The following is a 22113-nucleotide window of genomic DNA, read 5'->3' as shown; positions in this document are numbered from 1 at the left end:
TTAAAAGCAAATTTCAGCCCAGAATTGTATACCCAAATGACCCCAAATCAGGAGCTGTTCCATTTCTAAGGTCTGGTTCCTGAAGAATTTAACTTGTCCAGATCTTCACAAGGGCCATGCATTTTGATTTCTGCTTTCTACTGGGGCTAAGTTCCCAGTGGCCCCTGGAACATTTTGTCTGTTGCTTTCTGATTAGGCGCTGTGGTTTTTAAACGTGAGTGCTATTCGGCATGTGTTTGGGCCTCCACCATGAGCAGGGGTGGTTTGAGTCAGAGAAAACAGCCTGGGTGCTGTCCTGGTGCAGCAGGGGCTTGGAGAGAAGGCCTGTGACTGTGGCCTTGGGAGGAAGCGGGGAGCTTGTGGATGTGATTTCAAGGGCAGGCCCTGTCACACAGGGCCAGCAAGGAATTGTGAGTTCATGGTGTAATGGAAACCCACAGACACATTTTAAGCAGAGAAGTGACCTGATAGACTTCCCTAACTTGGCATTTACTGCTGTCTTTCTCTCTCTCTTTTTTTGTCCAGCTTCTTAGAACCCTTGGTGTTACTTTCACATACTTATGTCTGTTTCCACAGCTTCCAAGCATTTACATTCTGAGAATGCTTTCCACAATCTAAATAAAGTCTCCAACATTAGCCTGCAGACTATAAGAAACCATGTTAAGGTGCTTGCTTAACCCCGGGGTTATAAATTGCATGACTCATAGGAGGCAAAAATATATTTTGCATTAGATTTGGCCAACTTTTGGTTAAATTAAAATACAACAGGTAATTATTCAAGAAATGCATTGCAAGAAAAAGGGATGAAGCAGGAGCCTATAGATTAAAAGAGTCCTAAAAGAAATATTTACAGCCACAATATAGAGACTTTATTTGGAATTATGATTTAAACTTAAAAAATAAAGCATTATTGGAACAAGGCAGGGATGCCCTCTCTCACCACTTCTATTCAATATAGTTCTTGAAATACTGGCCAGAGCAATTAGACAGACGAAAGAAATTAAAGGCATAAAGATAGGAAAAGAAGAACTTAAATTATCACTATTTGCGGATGAAATGATCCTATACCTAGCAGACCCAAAAAGTTCTACAAAGAAACTACTTGAGCTAATAAATGAATTCAGCAAAGTGGCAGGATATAAAATCAACACACATAAATCAAAGGCATTCCTGTACATCAGTGACAAATCTTCTGAAATGGAAATGAGGACAACCACCCCATTCACAATATCCTCAAAAAAAATAAAATACTTGAGAATCAACCTAACAAAAGAGGTGAAAGATTTATACAATGAAAACTACANGAGGGAAAGGGAGAGAGAAGGGAAATTGCATGGAATTGGAAGGACACCCTCATTGTTATACAAAATTACATATAAGAGGAAGTGAGGGGAAAGGAAAGGAAAAAAAAACAAGAGAGAGAAATGAATTACAGTAGATGGGGTAGAGAGAGAAGATGGGAGGGGAGGGGAGGGGGGATAGTAGAGGATAGGAAAGGCAGCAGAATACAACAGACACTAGTATGGCAGTATGTAAAAACGTGGATGTGTAACCGATGTGATTCTGCAATCTGTATACGGGGTAAAAATGGGAGTTCATAATCCACTTGAATCAAATGTATGAAATATGATATGTCAAGAGCTTTGTAATGTTTTGAACAACTAACAATAATAATAAAAAAATAAATAAAGCATTATTAAATAATAAGAAAATTATAATGGGATATTGTGTGACACGAAGGAATTATTAATTACTTTAGATGTGATAATTATACTGATTGCTCTTTTAAAAACCCTTATCTTTTATATATATGTATGTGTATATATATATATGTATATATATGTATATATATATATATATATACACACTATGACATTTTGAGATTGAATTTTCTGACTTCTGGGATTTGATTCAGAATAATATAGAGAAGGGTGGGTACACAGAGTGACAATGGGAAACAAGATGGCTATGAGTAGATAATTTTTGATCTAGAGAATGGGTATATGGAGGGCTGGAGTCCTGGCTCAGCTGTAGAGCACTCACCTAGCATGTGCAAGGCCCTGGGTTCAATCCTCAGCACCAAATTAAAAAAATAAATAAAATAAAGGTATTGTGTCTGACTGTAACTAAAAAATAAATATTAAAAAAGAGAATGGGTATATGGAAATTTATGAAACTAATCTGTCTACCTTTTTATAGGATTGAAATTTATAAGGCTGAATTATTCAAGAAAAACACTAATCTGTCTGCTATTTATAGGGTTGAAATTTTCTACAACAAAAATCTTTGAAAGAAATTAAAAGTAATTTTTATTTTTATTTATACTTATTTATTTTGAGATTTAACTCAGGGTGCTTAATCAATGAGCCACATCCACAACCCTTTTTATGTTTTATTTTGAGATAGGATCTCAATGAGTTGCTTAGGTTCTTGCTAGTTTGCTCAGGCTGGCCTTGAACTTGAAATCTTCCTGCCTCAGCCTCCCAACCCACTGGGATTATAGGTACATGCTACCGTGCCCACCAAAACCAATATTTAAACATGCAAGTAACAAAATGTGAATTTAATCAATATGAAATTGCCAGATAAAAATGTCTGCAAGGCTTCTTCTTTACAATTACTCTTTTTTAAATTTCATGTACCATCCACCATCCATCCATTCAATAATAACCACTTATGCACTATCTATCCACCATCCACCTAGCCACCTATCAAATCTTCATCCATCCATTCATAACCCAGCTAATCATCCATTCGTCCATTCAATAATCATTCATGGGGCTGGGGTTGTGGCTCAGGGGCAGAGGGCTTGCCTTGTATGTGAGGCACCTGTTCGATTCTCAGTACTGCATATAAATAAAGGTCCATTGACAAATAAAACCATTAAAAATCGTTCATATATCCATTACCCATCCATCCATCCATACATACATCCACCCATCCACCCATCCACCTATCTATCCATCCAATCTTCATCCATCCATTCATTCATTCTGTATCTACCCACCCACCCATCCATCCATGCTTTCATCTATTGGTCTATATCTGTCTGCCTAGCCTTTAATTATCAATAACAATTGCTCAAATGTCTGGATCAGTTTCTCCCTTAATTTGCAGGCCTTCAAAAGCAGACCCTCAGATGAGGGTTCAAGTGCCAGCAGTTTATTTTGGAGGTGCAGGACAAACTTGGAGTCAGAAGGGAAAGCAGCCAATAAGCTGCCTTATGAGTCAGGTCAGTACTAAGGGAACTTGCAGCCTGGGCCCTGGAAATTCTACAAAATAGTGCAAAACTCTCCTTTGAGTAGTGATGGGCATTTTGACACCAGCTGTGTTCAGCCATTAGCTGGGGGCTCTTCTGAGAAGTTAAGTTTCAAGCACTCCCATTGGGTTGTGTCCAGGCCAAGTGCTCTTCCACAACTTTGGAAAAAGCCATTTCTTATGATCTTTGTATCAGGTATTTAAATAGGGTCCAACAGACTGAAAATAGGTCCTTCTTGAGCCAGGTATAGTGATACATGCCTGTGTTCCCAGATACTAGCTACTTGGGAGATTGGGGCAGGAGAATCACTTGAGTCTGCCAATTCACGAAACAACACAGTGAGATCCCTGCTGGAAGAAGAAGGAGAAGAAAGAGTATCAGGAGGAGGAGGAGGGAAAAGAAGAGGGGGAGGAGGAGGGGGAAGAGGAAGAGCATAAGAAGAAGAAGGAGAAGGAGGAGGAGGGGAAGGAGGAGGAAGAAAGGTGCATCTTATTGTAATATATAATTATATATATACATATATATCTGTCTCTTATACACACTATGTGTATAAGAGACANTATATATATATATATATATATATATATATAAAATATATATAATGTATAATTGTAAATTGTAACTCCACACTGACTAAAAACAGCAACAATTATTTTATTTGTTTGGCAGATCCACAAAAGAGAAGAGACTTAAGGTGAAGACTTGGCCCTAACATTTTACAGGGCTCCTGACATTGCTAAAACCTTCAACTTGAAGCCAGTCTCTCCCTTGGCCTCCTTTCTCCAGAAAATTCACTAAGAAAGATTCTTCCTCCTCCTTTTTTTTTTTTTTTTTTTTAGCAATGAAAATATTTATTCTTCATCAAAGAAATGAAGAGTGAGTTAGTGTATATTCAAATTTTTATACTGAGTTGATTTAATCCAAATTAGAATTTTTGGAAGAAGACAGTACTAATTCCAACACTTTGAGTATTAAAACCAATAAGCTTCCAACATGCATAATTCATATTCAGGGAGAGCTTTTCTTAGCTTCATAATTATTACTTCTTTCCATGGCTGAAATTGCTGGCATTTATTTTGTGGCCCTCTTGGTTTATTTAATCTCTTTATCTATGAAATGGAAGCTCAGGGAGACTTCTTAGTTTTCCTCTATCACTCCAGGTTTAAACATTGAAAATATCCAATTCCTGGTTTGAAAATGACGGGCTGCCAACCCATAGGTGCTGGAGGGCGTTCTCAAGCCTTCGTGTCCCCAGCCCTAACACTTCAAGTGCCAGCCTCATATGAGGCTGAAAGACTGCAACCTCACCTGCTTTTAGTGAGAATTCTGATCTACTGGTTTCCTGTCGGATTCCTGCTGGAGGTGCTTAGCTGCTTCTGCCACTTTCACTGGAGATGACAAGAGCAACCTCACACCTGTACATTTGGCCATTTTGGATTATAATTTCCAAAAATCCAGAAGCCAGCTTCCTCAGAATCAAGGGCATGGTGGCCATCGTCTATTGAGTAATTGTTCTCAATTCATCTACAGTGTTACCACTATCTAGTCCAAGGGTGAGCCCTCCAGTAACCTGGTGTTGTGGGATATTTTCCCTTTGGAAATTCTTTCTTTTAACATCTGCACTGTAGTATATCTCAAATTGCTGATTTATCCTGGCTAATTTGGAGAAATGTTTTCTTTCCTCCAAACCTTGTCACCCACCTCACAGAATGGGGATTCACAAAAAGCTTCTCAAACCTACTAGCAGTCAGAGAAATGCAAATGAAGTAGGTAGGGAGACATGAGCCCACGATCATTCCCCTAAGATGGCAAACATTTGGGAGTTAGTGTTGCAGTTACTTCTTGCCAAGTAGCGAATTTACCCAACACTTAGCAACAATGCCTTAAGATGGTTGGACTCTAATACAGCAAGGAGCAGCCGAGAGGCACACCCTTACATTTTTCTGATCTCTCAGAAAACTGTCTTAAGGGCTCACTCAGGACCAAATTTTTTCTGATGATATTCTAGATTTCATCTTTGCATTTTCTTATTTTGAGGACCTTTGCTTCCTAGAAAGGCTACTCTCAGATTTTCTTTAAATTTTGATATAAAATAAAACAGTTTCTTCTGCTATTCCTCTTCCTCTCTTGCGTTTTCCCACAAGCATCCAAAAGATGCCATTTGTCACTTTTATGTTTCTGCCTGGGCATTTCCCCAGCCTGACCTCATCAGATAAGGCAAACTCTGAAGGTAGTTTCTGGGAATAACCAGTCTCAGAGGCCTTGCATCTCTGTCTCACAGAGGAGTCGAATATAGGATTCAGTCAGAAGGGAACAGTATGTCCCAGACTAAGAATGTCCTGATTCTGATCACTGGTCTCCTGGGAAAAACACTGACATTCTACTCTATTACTCCTGAGCCTTGAACAACTGAAGATTTTGAGTTTGTGAATTGACACTTTTAGATAGAGCATTACCTTGGAAAACAGTGAAGTATGCAAAGCCTTTGAGGAGTCCAATGTTTATTTAATGAATTCATAGAAGAGAGTCTCTGAAAACACTTATTGAGGTTGGGTAAATAGGAAACGTTTTGCATTCAATTTACTATTATCGGTTTAACATCGACTTTTTGCAAAGCACAGCCTGAAGAACTTGGGATTGGAACCAGAGTGGGGCCACAATCCCTTCTTTCAAATACGATGATATTTCACAGGAAACAACCTGCATAAGGACGTGATGACAAGCAGTCATGTGCCAGTTGAGACCTTGTTAAATAATAGCTTTTTCAAATTTTTTTTTGTTACCAAAGATTCACACACATAATATTTCTTTTGGAATCACTAATATTGAGAATATCCTATTTGTAAAAATAATCAATTTGTGTCTGAAACTGAATGTTAGGGTGAATTTAACTAAAACTATCTGTAAAAAGTCAATTTATAAAAAGGAAGTTTTTAAAAATAAATGATAGAACAATATGATTCTGAAAGAGTCTGTCAGCGGGTTGATTGACTTCTTGGCAGGTCACACCCATCTCATTGATGGGTGCTGTTGCTGTGTGGGTCCTGGCAGAGCGGGAAGAGATTCACATTGTCCCTGGGCATTGACCAGAGGAAATGTCCACTGGCCATTCCCAGACACCAGATGTCCCTATCCATGAGGCTTCCATGCTCGGTGACCCACATGCAACCCATGGCTCATGGCACAAGTTCTCCGGGGAATTTTCTTGATAGTGCCATTATGACTACATCTTCTCTCCCTCTCCAAATATTCCACTATGGGAGGGTTAATCCACAAAGGTGTTTGTGAAGTGTGAGTGAAGCATGATTAGCTGCAAAACTGAATTTTGTATCCATTAGCCTGTGGTATGCTGCGTGGACTGTCTCTAGTCCAGCGAGGAGGTCCACGGAACAGGGTAGAGGAGAGTGTGGCTGCGGAGTCACTAATCAAGACCTCCGGAGACCAAGCAGGAAGCAGGTCTGATTTTATTGCGTAGTTACCATGTATATATACTCAGGCGGGAGCTAAGCAGATTACAGGCAGCCACCAATGCAATTTCTGCTAACTGTCCTTGCAGTGACCACTCAAGAAATGGGCCATGGAGCAAACGCAGGGACTGCAACACCTGGCCTCACACCCAGGGCTGTGGCTTCGGGGTAAGTGGCCTGCCACTCACGCTCCTAGCACGAGGGGAGTGGCCTGCTACTCAGACGCCCTTAATGTGTGCTATGTATGTAGTACTCCATGCACTTGTTCCTCACAGTATACAGTGTTCTTCTCCAGATCTGTGATGGCAAAGGGTTTTAGTCACTCGATTTGATGGCCTTGTCTCTGTGGTGTCAATCACCTACCTGCCTCTAGAACAGACACCTCCTGGAACTGAAAGCATCTCTGATCCACTAATGGCATCTTCCTATGAAGTTGGGTGCAGATTTCCATAAAGATATGATCAAATGATTGTATTTTATACTGTGAATAGAAATAAACCTGAGCATTGAGAGACTGAGGTTACAAATGGATAAAGAACAAACCATAGGTACAAATGGAGTTTTGACCCACAACCTGCAAGCAACTTGCCTAAGAAAGCAAGCCCTCATCTACAACGTAGGCAGCCACTCTGCTCATAAGTCAGACCTGCAGGAAGCCAGGTGGCTATCTCTGTGGCAATCTTAGAAGCTAAACAAGTGCTACAAGCCTTTGGCCAGGATTTAACTGACAGTTTTCCTAATCTTTGCCCCTGCTTTCCATTTAGGACCAACTTAGAGACAGCCAAATATGAATCTCTAATCAATCAAATAGGGTGTCCCCATTCCTAATCACCAGCCTGTGCCTTCCTCAGGCCAACAGCCTCCAACCAGGGCACACCTGACTGTTCTTGCTCCTCAGCCTGCTTTTGAGGTTCTGACCAAATGCAAGTGGAGGTGCTTGCTCCTTTCCTACAGCAAGCTCAGAATAAATAGCCTTTGCTTTTCTCATTTGGTTGGTCTCCATTTGTTTGCACAGCATGGTCATGTAAATAGGCTTTGTGTGCTAATTGGCTTCCAAATCATCCCAACTGCTATTCATTCATTTATTTATTCAATAAATGTTTCTTTATTGAATGAATAAATGAATGAATAGCAGTTGGGATGATTTAACATATTCCTTGTTAGGCCCTGGGGCAAACAACAAAGAGTAAGAAATAGTCTCTCCTCTAGAGGACAGTAGCTTAACAACTAAGGAGACAGAATGAACGATTGGGCAGTCTGATCAACAGGAAGTTGAAGTTGAATGGACATTTTTACTTTCATAGTAAGGAACTTGAATGTGAACTAGAGAAATAAGCATTTTAAGTCCACCAAACCCATGATATGAAAATATTACTTTAGGATGAATGTATATTGGTTGAGACCAAATCAGGAGGGGGAAAAAAAAAATCCCAAACACTGTAGGGAAAGAAAGATCCCCTAATTCTTGTAGTTCTTGTGTAGGGTTCCATGACTGGAATTTATTGCAAAGGCTGATTACAAGAGTGTAAGAGTTTTCATTTTGCATGTATGTCAGATCTTCACAAGAAAATGAAGTCTGAAGGAATGGCCAGATCATGATGCTTACATGCTTTTTAGGCAAAGAACAATCAATGCATGCAGGAATGAAGGGCAGTAAAGATCTGGACTAGGATCGGAAGTGCCAGGATCCTAAGTGCCAGGTATGCCACTAGGAGACATGCGGGGAATGTAGAAGCTAGTGGGAGGTAAGTGCTCCTTCAGGGTTTGACAGTTCATGTTCATTGCAGCCCGAATTACCACTCCCTGGTGGTCAAGGCTATTATCCAGCCTTGACATGAAAAGGACATGGCTCCCAAAATAATCTTTATGGCTTACCGTATTTTGCCTTAACTCCTTCAACACCCTTTTAAAAAAATAGTTGGTGCATAAGAATTATGCAGAACAGTGGGTTTCACCATGGCATATTTGTACATGCACATAATTTGATAAACTTTATATCCTCCTCTCCCCTTCCCTCCTCCCTTCCCCCAATCCTCTTCCTTTACCCTACTGGTATCCCTTCTATTTTCATGAGATCTCCCCCACACTCTTATGTTAGCCTCTTTGGCTTCCACATATGACCCTTGACTTTCTAAGTCTGGCTTAATCTGTTTAACAAAATACTCTCCAGTTCCATCCATTTCCCTGCAAATGACATAATTTTGTTCTTCATAACTGAATAAAACTCCATTGTGCGTACATAACTACATTTTCTTCATCCATTCCTCTGCTGATGGACACCTAGCTGGCTCCAAAATTTGGTTGGACAAGCTTGGCCATGTGTGCAAAGCTATATTATACTGACTTTGATTCTTTTGGATACATATTGAGGAACACTGTTCTTATTTTAACAGAGGAAATCAATACAAAGAATGGATAATGAGGCACTAAGGTGTCCTGCAGGAAGCTGCCACCCAAAGGGAGAGGTGGAATTGTTGAGTGTAGAAGTTGGAGGGGGACTGACAGCTGCCATTCAGATGTCTGATGAGCTGCTGCTCATCAGTGCCTTGCTCATCAGTACCAGTGCCTTGGAGTTGAGCTGGAGCCTGTGACTCAGCAACGACAGATGTGTGAGGAGGGAACACTGGGGGTTGGTTGGTGCCAGTGCTGGTCCTGGATGGAGCTACGGGCTGCTCCAGCAAGTGCTGGGAACACCGATGCTCCTGGTGACACAGACTTGGTAACACTGTAAACTGGTGTTGATTACTGTCACCAGCACACAGGCCTCTGCAGGGTGAAGGAGTTTTGAGCATGTTGAAGGAGGAGGAAGGAAAAAGGAAGCAGACAGGATGGACCAAGTCCTCCCTCTTCCTCTAGCTTTACCACCTCCTTCTGGGCCTCCACTGGAAGATCCCAGATGCTGAGTACAGTCTGCTTTTATTTGTGGGTTCTGCATCTATGAATTCAAACAACTGTGGATCAAACATATTCAGGAAAAATATTTGCTACTGTACTGAACATGTGGACAACACATAGAAATGATACAGCGTAACTATTAGTCACTTAACATTTAATTGTATTTGGTATTGTAAGTAACCTAAGGATGACTTAAAGCACATGAGAGGATGTGCAAGTCCTATGCAAATACTATACCATTTTATGCCAAGGACTCAAGTATCCTTGGATTCTGGAACCCACCAGAAGCCCTGGAACCAGTACCCCACAGATAGCTAAGATGACAGCATCGAGGGTGAGTTGGAACCTGAGAAGCAATCGCTTACTATCTGCTAGAGCCCATGGTGGGCCATTCAGCCTCTGCACACAAAATGCTTAACATAATTAATCTTCCTGCAGCAAGAGAAGCATCTCTTTATTTTTATTTAATAAATCGCAAACATCCTTTTATAAAAGAGATCTTCACCTTTTCTCCCAAATGAGACAAGAATGTCCAGTAGATCAGTTTCTGGGAGTCACACTCATCTCTTCAGTTAGTTAAAGCGTAGTCACAGACTAAACAGCAAATTGAATCCAAGCTTATATAAAGGGGAAGAGAGGAAATCAGCACACACACAGTGTGCAACTGAGGCAGTAACTTGTTTCTGTAACTGTTGGTCCCAGGCAGCAGTTAGTAAACTTATTCACACCCACACATTCTGTTTCACCTCCCTCATCTTTTCAGGGTTCCTATGTGGTGGGTGTCCTAAAATGTAATGGTCTAAAGGTCACACTCTTCTTTGAGGTTATTGTTATTTCCATTAAAATTCTGTTACTGGACATTGAAGTGCTAAATACACCCTAGTGTGACCCTTGGGCACAAGCCCATGTAAGTGGTCCCCAATTCAAAGCATAAATTCCATTTTGTCAGATGGGGTGCTATACCCTAGCCAGTACTACCAATGTTTTCAGCACCCTTCCACCATCCCTGTGTACCCGCTACTCCTGGTGACAGAGGACTTGGTAAACCAGGCATCACCTGTTGCCATGCATGGGCTCATCATTAGAAGTAACGCTGTGAAGGTGGAGAGTGTGCCCAAGACATTCAGTAGACCGTGGTGCGGGCAGGGCATGGGGAGGGACTTCCAACCACTGCTCTAGGATGGAGCACACTGGCAGCACACTGTTCCCACCTTCACACACACACACACACACAAAGCATGATTCTTCAAATTCACTTGTCATAATTTACCAGAGAACTGAGATCACAGAACCACCAAAATCTATGGGAGATTCAGGGAGAGAGATCTGTATCTTGCTTATTTGTTGCGAAAAAACATTAAATGATATCAGTAATTTAAAAAAACTCTCAGTACCTATCTCCAGACAGATCCACTTAATTCCATATGCTTCTACACCTGGTACTTAGAATAGGTTCAGGCTGAGATGGTCTGGTGGTGAGTGGTAAGTTCTATAGGCCTGTACTATAAGAGAGTAGAATACTGTTTTTGACCCATATAAGGCAACTTCTTATGGTTCAACTGAATACATCAATATATTCTAAAATAATGGTGGATATTAAAAATTACTATTTAGATAAGTTACATTATCTAGACTAAAATTATTTGGAAGTCCAAGAAAACAGAAAAAGCATGTGGAAACAGATATTTATTACAGAACATTTTAAAAAATTAAATGCCTTAAACAAAAAACAATACCATAAAGTGATAGACCTGGTAGCATGCAAATACTTCAGGTTGGAGAGGCATGTTTGCTCTTGATGAATGTACATATAATAAATTCCTATGACATTTGACTCCAAAATGAATGTATGAATCGGCTGGACATGATTATATGACTAATAATTTAAAGTAAAATATAATCTTAAAGGCAATTTAAACACTGGCATTAATCTATAGGAGTCCATTCAAGGTCAGTCACTGGAGAGCTATATAAAAAGAACTGAGGTAAAATCTTTAGGAAGCAATGCTGTGCCTATGAACATCTGTAAGATTCAGGCTCAACTTCCGCTTCTGATGAACCTGATTCGGAAAAGGATGTATAACATCCATTACACATCTGTTTCAAACACAGTCTATTTCTAAAATTACACATCTCTTTACAAATAAATATCAAGTATTAATAGCTGAAAGATGCCACTGGGATGGGCTCCAAAGTCTGCTGTTCTCATGGCCACCCCGAGACATATTTTAAGGCATCATTTTTAATCTTGGGGCTTTAAGAACATCTTCTTTGCTTTAACTGGTTTTATGTCTCCATTTTCATCTTCTTCGTAATTGGCATGGTCTCTTTTCTTGGCAAACTTTTTTCCAATTGTCCCCACCAAGGTCTCATATCTGTTAAAATGACATATAGCACAATTTAATTTCAAATAAAGTAGGAATCAAATCTTGTCAAGAATATCAAACCAAAGGCAACAAAAATAATAGGAGAAGTAGAAGCTATGATTAAAAGAAACAGTTTGATCTAAAAATTTATGAACTTTTTAAAGAATGACCAAATTACTTCCTGGTTTTGCTTTGCATTACTCTAAGTAAACATTTTTGAATACATGGAAGAAGCACTGGAAAGGATACTTCAATTGTTAGCTTGCCATAGGTGAAGGCATCTGAGGCTGTTGAGAGGAGGCAGACTGTAAGTCTTCCTGCTGGGGGCTTTGTTTTTTCATTTTTCTTTGGGGATTGAACCCAGAGGAACTTACTCACTGAGCCATATTCCCAGCCCTTTATATTTTATTTTATATTTTGAGACAAGGTCTTACTAAGTTGCTTAGGTCTTGCTAATTTGCTAAGGCTGGCTTAAAACTTGCAATCCTCCTGCCTCAATCTCCCGAGCTGCTGGGATTACAGGTGCGCGCCAATGTGCCCAGCTCTAGGGTTTTTTTTTTTTTAAAGCTTCAGCAGACTGTAGGGTAAGAGAAGTGCACACAGGGTGCCAATGACACAAGGCCCAGCTTGTAAAGCTGTTCCCAGGTAACAGTTACCTTCTAGCCATTTCCTCATCTGACACATCAAGCTCTACTATCTCATCTTCATCTTCATCTTCTGCTTTGTTCTTAGCATTCATCTGAAGCATCAATTTCTGAAAAATACACCAATGTTGACCATGACGGCTAGCTAGACAAGGCTTTGTAAAAGGATATGGCATCAAACGTATTTGAAGGTGGAGAAACTAAAGTCAAAGAATCCAGAGGACATGTCAGAATTTATAAGGGATTCCCTGTAACACTCGATGAGCTCTGAATCACAGACAAGTAAGAAAAGCCCCACCACACTGTATTTAGTGCCAAGGAATTCAAGGTGTCTTTTCTTTTGCCTCATATTTAAGATGGGCATATGATACCACAATATAGTGAAAGGGCGAAAGAAAAAAATAGACTTCAGATTTCCTTTGAACTTCCCATCTTAGAGCCCAGTGGAAGATGTATTAGTAGAGGAGGATAGTCACTAGTAATCTGGATTGCATGTCTCAGTGGTGGGCGGGAGGGCAGGCAGTGCAGGACAGAAGTGGAAGCCTGGCCCCACATGATGCACAGAATCTGCAGCCAAGCTCATTCTGAGCTTCGGGGTGGAAGAGGCATGGCACGCAGTGTCTCTGAGCCATGGCCTTTCCTCCCTCATTAACCTCTTCGTAAGAGCTATTCTCTAACAGACTAAAAAATAAAATTAAAGAGGGGCTGGGGATATAGCTCAGTTGGTAAAGTGCTTGCCTCACATGCACAAGGCCCTAGGTTCTCTCTCTAGCAACACACACACACACACACACACACACACACACCTGAGAATAAAGTACACTACCACAGTTACAGTTGGTGGGGGAATGGCCAGAGGATGAGAAAGGCTGGCAGATGAGAAAACAAGCTCAACTGGTTTCTCTAACACTCAAAGGACCAATAAGAAAATAGGTGACAGCCTTTCCCAAGAGAGGGTGTCTAGGATCACAGAACCAGCAACCAGCCCTGTTTTCAGGCACCCTCACATTCCCCTGCATCAGGCATACCTTGGGGGTGTGTGCCACCCAAACCCCGCTTTTTAGACATCCTACACTCAGTCTCCCTTTGTTTTTTTTTTCTTTCTGCTTCATAGTCCCCCTTTTCTTTCCATCTAAAGCTCAAATCAGGCCAAAGCAAAGAAAGTATATATTAAAACCAAACAGTTAGTGTTGGCTTTGTGTAAAGTAAACGTAACACCTTAATCATCCCATACTCCCTCCCCAACCTGCTACCCTTAATATAACCCTGCAGCAGGCTCAGTCAGCTGTGGCTCTCTAAAGGTGTCCTAGAGAAGCAGTCCTCACCTGGGGACAATTCTGCCCACTAGGACAAAATGTATGGCAATGTCTGCAGACACTTCTGGTTGTCATGACTGGGCTGAAGGGGGCAGTTGTGTGCACTAGTGGCATTCAGTGGGTACAAAACTGTTCCAAGATGCTGCTGATCACCCTATAATGCTCAGGACAGCCATCACCAGAGAATGATCTGGCCCCAAAGATCAATAAAGCAAGGGCAAGAAGCCTTGGCTTCAAGTGATATTTACAGAACTGAAAATTTATATTGGCAATGTGCATCCGGATGATCAAGTATGAGGTGGGACCAACATAAGTGCCAAAGTCCTATAAAGGTGTTAAATAAAGGTCTGCTTCTCTGCAAACCTGAGGCAGGAAATTCAAACAAACAGCTCAGCTACAAGGTGAATATTCATCTTTTGAACAAACTTTCCAAAGTATTCACTTAAAAGTCTATTTACAAGCTTTGATTAAAATCTGCCCATTAAAAAGTCAAATTATACAATTTTAAAGTAATATTATCCATTAGAAAAGATACATTTACAGATGCCAGAAAATAACTTTTCATAATAGCATCATTTGAATAAAATCTTGACACTCCAGTAAAAGACTCCAGTTGAAATTCTAGCACAGTGGCACCATCAGGGACCGTGTGCTGCTGTATTAAATTATCTACTCAATTCTTCCATAAAACTAGACTGCAACGCCTGCAATTTCTTTAAATAGCTACAGCAGTATTTCAAGACTTGTTATTTTCTATATAATAAGGAGAAATGATACCTGGTAGGGAGAAACCTAAGCTCAACAATTGGCAGAAAAAATTCAATTGGAAAAAATTTAAATTTGAAGCAATTATATTTAATACCTCAACTTCAGGATTAAATCCTCTGAATGACATTCTTCCATACAGAAGATCTTCACATAACAAGAAGCTCTGCTCCTCTATTATGACACTCCTAAATGGGAAAATAAACCTGTATCAATGGCAAGACTACTCATAACAAAGCAAAGCAAGTAAAAATCAAGACTGAAGGAAAAATCAATCTGATGGTTCTCAGTAGGATCAAGTAAAAACACAGTGTAAGATTTCTAACCCAGGGCTGGAAATAAAATCTGATTAATTCAGTCAGCAAAGGAAGGCCCTGGGAGATGAGAGCTACAGGCTGGAGGGAGGCACAACTCTTCTGAACACTATGCACAAGTACCTGCATGAGGTACAGACCAAAAGCATTAGTAAACTTGACTTTTCCAAAGTTGTAGCAAAATTTCTTTGATGTCTATCTTCACCCCCCAATTCTTACTAAACATCCAGGGGAAAAAAAAATACATAAATCAAACAAATAAATATGCAGGAGGAGCCTGGGCAGCTTTCACAGAGTGTACTGGCTGAAGTGTTTAGCTAACTACCTGGAAGACTGGCCCTGGAGTTCCCATAAGACCTTGGGAAAGCTGGATGAGCAAAAGTAGAAACTGGCAGAAATAAGGGTGATGAGGTGTGGAACTGAAACCAAAATCATTCTCCACAATTAGCCCAGGAAGAACAATGCTGGGCTAGGAGCCAACACTGGCACCAGAGGCAGCGTGGCAGCCGCAGTTCCCCTGAAACAGGACTGACTGCAGTGTCTCCAAAACCATTTCTCCTCAGAACCGCCAGTTCATGACCCTGAACTCAAGGTAAGCTTCTCAGCTGGCTATGACCCTCAACAGGCCAGGAAAGCAAACACCTCCGTGTGTGGCTTCTACTCTTCAGCAGACTCACTCAGCAAACATCCAGAGATCGGACAAGGCAGACTCTCTTCCAGAGGCTGGGAACAGCCAGGAATGAAAAAGCCTCTGCTCTCATGGCCCCAGACAATAAAGAAAACATTGCCATCAGACAGCAGAAGAAAATTAGCAGGTTTTCCATTCCTGGCCACCCAGAGCCAATTAAAAAATAGGGCAAAATGTGGAACAAATATTTTCTGACTACGTCAGAGCACTGGCTGACCAAGAAGAAAACCCAATGGAGTGAGCCCCGCCATGTAGGGCTTTCTGCCCTGACGCAATATCCAGATTGTGGAGGAGGAAGTGAGAGACAAACAGCACAGCCCTGCTGATGTGAAGACAAGCTGGAGTTTGGAATGACAGAGGTGGCTAGGCTACATGGGCCAGAGACACACAGGAAATCCAGGACCTGCTGTGGGGTCCCTTCAATCTCTAGCTGAACACTAAGCTGTGCCAGGTGAAGCCACAACATCAGGAGAAGAGCTCTCACAGATGCCTTCTGGGAGAATAGTTATCTGATGACTTGGTTTTCTGTGGCTGCTGTAGCAAATTACCAGAAAATTGGTGGCTTCAATCATTAGAAATTTAGGCTTTTACCATTCTGGAGGTCACAAGTGCCTAATCAAGGTGCCAACAGGACAGTGACTTTAGTGGAGAATTTGCCCATTGCCTCTTCGGCTTCTGGTAGCAGGCAGCACTTCCTGGATTGGTACTACATGACTCCAACTTTTCATACATGGTCACAATGCCTGCTGTGTGTGTCAGATCGCCCTTGGCCTTCCTCTTACAAGATGTAATGATTTGTCCCCCCAGGGATTCAAGTATTAGAAGTTCAGTCCCCAGTGAGGACATGTGAGGACGCCTGAAGCCTTTAAGATGTGCAGCCTGGAGGGAGGTCCTTAAGTCATTGGAGGGGTTGCCCTTGGAAGGGAAAGCTGGCTCCTGGAGTAATTCTCATGATGACAAACTGTTATAAAAATCTGAGCCTGCACCTGACTCTCTGGCTTCCTATCTCAAGATGGTAGCCCTTCCTTCCCCATACACCACTCAGTATGAGGCACCCCCCCCCCACAGCCCAGTCATGTCCTTGAATCTGCAGAACTATAAGCTAAACAAATCTCTATATTTTTCAAGTTACCCAACCTCAGGCACTTGATTATTGTAATTAAATGAATTGATACATAAGAAAACATAATTGTATTTAGTTTCCACTCAGGATAACCCAGGCAATCTCTCATTTAACGATCCTTAAGTTAACCATAGCTGCAAAGTCAATTTTGCCACCTAAGGTAACACAGGTTCCAGAGACAAGAACATTGATGTCTTCTACCCTACCATATCTGGAAAAGAAAACTCATCCTGCAACTATATGTTGAATAGATATTAGGGCTTGCACAGAAACGTGTCATGTTTGACTTCTGTCTAGCCAGAGAGCAGAGGTCAAGCCTACTCCCTGTGATATTGAGCAGAAAGGCCCTACCTTAGGAGTAGGGCTAATTAAACCTTAAAGCAGAATCTATCCGACCAACTCTAACAAAAACAATAAGCTGATCAGTGTAAATTAACTGCCTAATGGAACAAAATTCAACACTCTATCAAGGGAGACAACAAAATCTATGTAGTTAGTGAAGTTAACACACATAATGCAACGCACACATGGAAAATGAGTAGACATGTAAGGAAGCAGGAAAATGCAACCCTCACACACACACAAAAAAAACAAAAATCAAAAGAAAGATGATGGAATTAGTAGAAAAGAACCTTAGAACAGTGATTATAAATATCCTCAAGAATTTACATGAAAAAATGAGTACACAAAGAAGCAATTAGGGAACCTGAATTATGAATGGAAACTGGAAGAGTACCAGTTTATGCTCCTTGAATCACCCAATCTGCCAGTGTACAACTAGACAGTGCCATCTTTTCCTGAGTGAGGGCAAAAAGTTATTCATTACCTTCTAAGGAAAGTAATCTAAATGTCATTTTCTGTGTAGAGGGGGGAAAACAAAAAAAGAATATTGAAAACAAGATCAAAACTGTCTCACCCTATCTGAGTACAGTGGTGCACGCCTACAATCCCAGCAGCTCGGGAGGCTGAGGCATGAGGATCACGAGTTCAAAGCCAGCCTCAGCAAAAGTGAGGTGCTCAGCAACTCAGTGAGACCCTGTCTCTAAATAAAATACAAAAATAAGGCTGGGGATGTGGCTCAGTGGTCAATTGCCTGAGTTCAACCTCTGATTAAGTGTCCCCCATCCCCCGCCCAAAAAAACCCAAAAAAACCCAAAACAAAAAAAGCCCTGTCCCACCCTTCAGTAAACATCTGGAAGACCTGAGTAAGTTCATAAGGCAAAGCACAAATCCAGATTATGGATCCTCATGAGGACTGATCCTCTCCCCCATCAACACTATCTCCTGCAGCACTTGTTCCCTTCTCACCAATACCTTGCTCCCTCTGAGAGGCAAATGGAGAAAAAAAAGTCTCTTTCTCCTGGTGGGGCAGATGTTCTGTCTTTACAGAAAGGCATCTAAACTCTCAAAAAGGCCCAGAAAAGATCAGAAAATGAAGAAGGAATATAACATGGTAAATCAAAAAAACTATCAGGGGAAGAAAGGAGCACATATGTATTTGAAAATGTACACAGCATCTTCAGTTGGGTTAAGTAAAATCACACATGCAGAGCTTGCCAAGGCAAGAGAATTATTAGGGAACAATGATAAGGGGCTTCCAGAAGGATCTAGATCAGTAAATGAGATGAATCCATCACTCCTTCAATCAAAATCACTTCTTAGGCACCAGTCAAGCTTGGAAGTTGAGGGTCACTATCTTTGTGTGCTTTTGCAGTTCCAGCACTGGACTACTGAGTGGCTCTGGGCAAACTACTGTTAAGCTGCAAGACGGACAGAATGGAAATGGGCAGCTCTTATGTTTGCTATGATGTAAGGTGCTGAGCCAAGTACCTGGAACACACTCTAGATTCAGTGAATGTGTGCTAGATGAATGGTCTTTAAAGTAGTAACAATTAAAAAAAAGAAAGACAAAGCTCCTGACCTGAAAGAGCCTAAGTCTAATAAATTAACTCTGTTACTGAAATAAAACTGGATGGCCTGAAGTACACACCTAATTTTGGAACTTACTGTGATACAGAGCATACTATAACTTCCAATAAAAAGTCCCCTGTTATTATCAGAGATGTATGCACTAGATTCCTTTATTCAATGAAAAAAAAAAAAAAAAGACAGTGTTTTATAAATGATAGCCAGGAAGCCAGTAAAAATATATAAATCCAGGTAGAACTTTTATAGGTTTAAGTTTTTAGGAAATTATTTGCAAGGCTAACCCACGAAACTGAACATAAAATAACTTTATAGTTTACGTCACTGGACATAAAATAATCCCTGTCAAATCTACAGGGATTTTCTTCTGACTGTCCCAAACATCATCAATATAAATTCTAATAAACCTACTCTTTCTCTTTAAGCTCTGGCAAATCCAAGTACCAGTGCTCCTCACTGATGATCTTCTTTTCTTCTTCCTCTAGTTGTTTCTTGGTTTCCGAGTCCAGTCCCCTTTGCATGAACTGTCAAAACAAAATCAGTGTCAACACTCTTGTGTGTCTTTACAAACAAACAGGCCTTCTAATGTAATGAACCCAGACCAGTCTTACATTTACAGACTCATTCCTAATGCATGTTGAGTGTTGCTTCATCTCAACACTCACGTTCTTGGTACACAAATACTCATTTATACCTATGTTTGGTACACATGGCAAAATGGAACACCCCGTGGCTGTGAATCTAGTACCTCCACTTTTTGGGCATCAGTTTAGTCTCCTGACTCTACAGCATCTCAGAATACATTCCAAAGTTAGCGATTTAGCCTCCTTCACAACTGAGAACCCACAGTAGGCTTTGGAAAAGTACAGTCTTCGGGCTGGATATTTGCTATCATAAATAAAGTTTTTGGATGTCTGCTAGTATAAATAAAGTTTTATTGGAACAAAGTAATGCTCATTTAGTTCTAAGTGGCAATGGCAGAGTTGAGTAGGTACCCAAAAGACTACCTGGACCATGAGCCTAAAATATTTACTATCTGAACCTTTAAAGAATAAGTTCACCAAAGCCCATCCTAAGAGTCCAAAGGAATTAAAAACAAAAACAAGCACCTTTTTCTATAAGCAATCCATCATACCGGCAAACCTTCTATCCACATCGTTTTCTTTGTACTTCCTACCAGGATCACCCTCTGTCCAACAGCTAAAGTCAGTGGACATTAAGAGCCCAGAAAACAAGTGAGTTGGACTAAATGCTCAGTGATATCATATTTGCCTACACTCAGCTCCGAGTGAACAGCAACACTGGCTATAATGCCCCATGACTTCTCACAGCATATACTCTGCTTTTTCTGTAGGCAGTGTCACCTGGGATCCTGCTGGCTAAGTTCTTTCTTGTTAATGATGGAAGCTGCTAACTCAAATGGAGAACCTGATTAATATTCTCATCTCTCCTTTGCTTCCAACATCCAATTCAAACTTCCCCATTCACTTGGGTGGTGGCAGATGGTTTTAAGACAATTTCTTCCTTGTTAACTCCAGAGTCAGATCTTCGGTCCAATCCCTAATCACCAAGCACATCTTTATTTGGCTTATTCCAAGAGCAAATGCTACTGCTAAAATCTTTTCAGTGCTTGCTTGGTCAGTCTATTCCACTTCTCAAAACCAATGAGATCATAAACCATTAAACCATAAGAAAATTCTGTTAAGTAAAGACTCAAATTTTGCTGATATGCACAAAAGTACTTTACAAACCATATAAGTCATGCTACAGTTTGTCCCCTCCCTTCCTCACCCTACTAATCCCTAGTTACATCCAAACTTAACTCCATTCAAATCTTGCCCATGTAACATTTTCTCTTTAATCTTTAATTACACTTTACTTTCTTTTCTTGGAAATTCCATCACTCTCTAAATATGATATCTAACAATCTGTATAAGTACAGATGTTCCCCATCTTAAAACTGTTCAACTTAACGAATTTTTGACTTTATGATGGAGGCAAAGTGACACACACTGAGTAGAAATAGTACTTCAAATTTTGATATTTTCTTGGGCTATCCATATGCAGTATGATGCTCTCTGGTGATACTAAAGAGCAGCAGTGAGCTACAGTTCCCATTTAGCCACACCAAGTGGAAGGTAAACAACTGGAACTCTACAGTGTACTATGTGGTTAAGTTATGGTGTTCAATGGGTTAGGTGTGTCATGCACTTTTATCCTCTGTTGATTTATGATGAGTATATCAGGGCATAATCTCACTGTAAGTCAAGGACTATCACTAGCAAGTGCCAGGCAGAACTCTGGAGACAGATAAAACTGAGTTCCAGTCCTTACTAGCCGTGTAACTTCAGGCATATCACTTCCTCTCATTTGCCTCAGCTGTAAAGAGGCATAATGACCATAGCCTCCTCAAAGGGTAACTATGTGAATCACATGATAATATTATATGGAAAGCACTTAGAACAGGGCCTGGCATATGGTAAAGATTATCAATATTTGCTATCTGTATTATCTAAGTTTTAATTTTGTCTTCATTCCTGTGTTTATTTTACCTACCATGCTTTATCTGGATTGTTGTTCCACTTTGAAAGTATAGGGTTAAAATGAATGAATTTCAAATCTTAAAAAAAATCAATTTTGTTTTAAGTTGGGTCACAATTCACTTCCACTCCACTGCCACAATTTTGTGCCTTGTCGGGGCCTTTCTTCCACCAACATATTCTCCACAGGGCAGTTAAAGTGATCCTGAAGAGCAACACAGCTCAAGAGACTGCTCCCTGTGCTCAACAGCTTCTACTGCTCATAAATTAAAGGGAAACAAAACCCCAAACCAACCCTCCATCCCGCCCGAAGCTCCCTGCACGCCGTGACCACGGCCTGCCTTCCAGACACAGTGGTCACTTTGGTTCTTGGAAACCTTCTTGTTTCCCTTCTCTCCCTTGAACTCAGGCCTTGAACTCGCCTTCCCGGAGCCGGGGACCCTCCCGCTCCCTCCGCCCGGAGCCTGGCAGCCCGCACACGCGTTAGCAAGCGCCCGCACCGGCCGGGTCGCGGGGAACGAATGAGCTCCGCCCGCCGGAGGCCCGCCTGCTGTCCCCTGCACGCCCGCCGCCTCGTCCTGGGCCTGGTTGAGAGGTCGGGGCCCTGTCGCCCCCCAGACCCTTCCAGCACCCGCGCACCTTCATGCGCAGCAGGTTCTTGGACAACTTGGTCTTGCGCTCGGCCGCCATGCTGGCTCCAGCCGCCAGCCTCGCCCACCAGCCCTCTGCGCGTGCGTGCCGCGGCGTGTCTGGTGACGTCACACGCAGCGCGCGTCGCCCTGCCCAGCCCGCGGCCTCTCCTGTGCGTCT

General features: G+C 41.3%; 2 protein-coding genes across 2 annotated transcripts in view; one reads left to right on the top strand and one right to left on the bottom strand.

The window, feature by feature from the left end:
- Hsd17b2 (hydroxysteroid 17-beta dehydrogenase 2) overlaps positions 1–5370 on the top strand; it is a 96999-nt gene extending 91629 nt beyond the window's left edge. The window contains exon 6 of the mRNA XM_048792351.1: positions 3929–5370. Coding sequence (XP_048648308.1) covers positions 3929–3957 — 29 coding nt within the window. The 3' untranslated portion in view covers positions 3958–5370. The remainder of the gene's footprint in view (positions 1–3928) is intronic.
- A 5922-nt stretch (positions 5371–11292) lies between these two features.
- Mphosph6 (M-phase phosphoprotein 6) lies at positions 11293–22080 on the bottom strand. The gene is made up of 5 exons (XM_015496017.2): positions 21943–22080; positions 19175–19287; positions 14810–14900; positions 12644–12741; positions 11293–11996 (listed from the first exon to the last, which is right to left on the bottom strand). Exons 1-5 carry the CDS (start codon positions 21991–21993, stop codon positions 11864–11866), a joined length of 486 nt encoding a protein of 161 aa, XP_015351503.1. The 5' UTR covers positions 21994–22080; the 3' UTR covers positions 11293–11863.
- Between the last annotated feature and the right edge of the window lie 33 nt (positions 22081–22113).

Source organism: Marmota marmota, unplaced genomic scaffold, assembly GCF_001458135.2.
Source record: "Marmota marmota marmota unplaced genomic scaffold, marMar, whole genome shotgun sequence".
In the NCBI taxonomy this organism is placed as follows: domain Eukaryota; kingdom Metazoa; phylum Chordata; class Mammalia; order Rodentia; family Sciuridae; genus Marmota; species Marmota marmota.
Note: the sequence above shows the minus strand (reverse complement) of the source record. Positions and strands in the feature narration are given on the sequence as shown.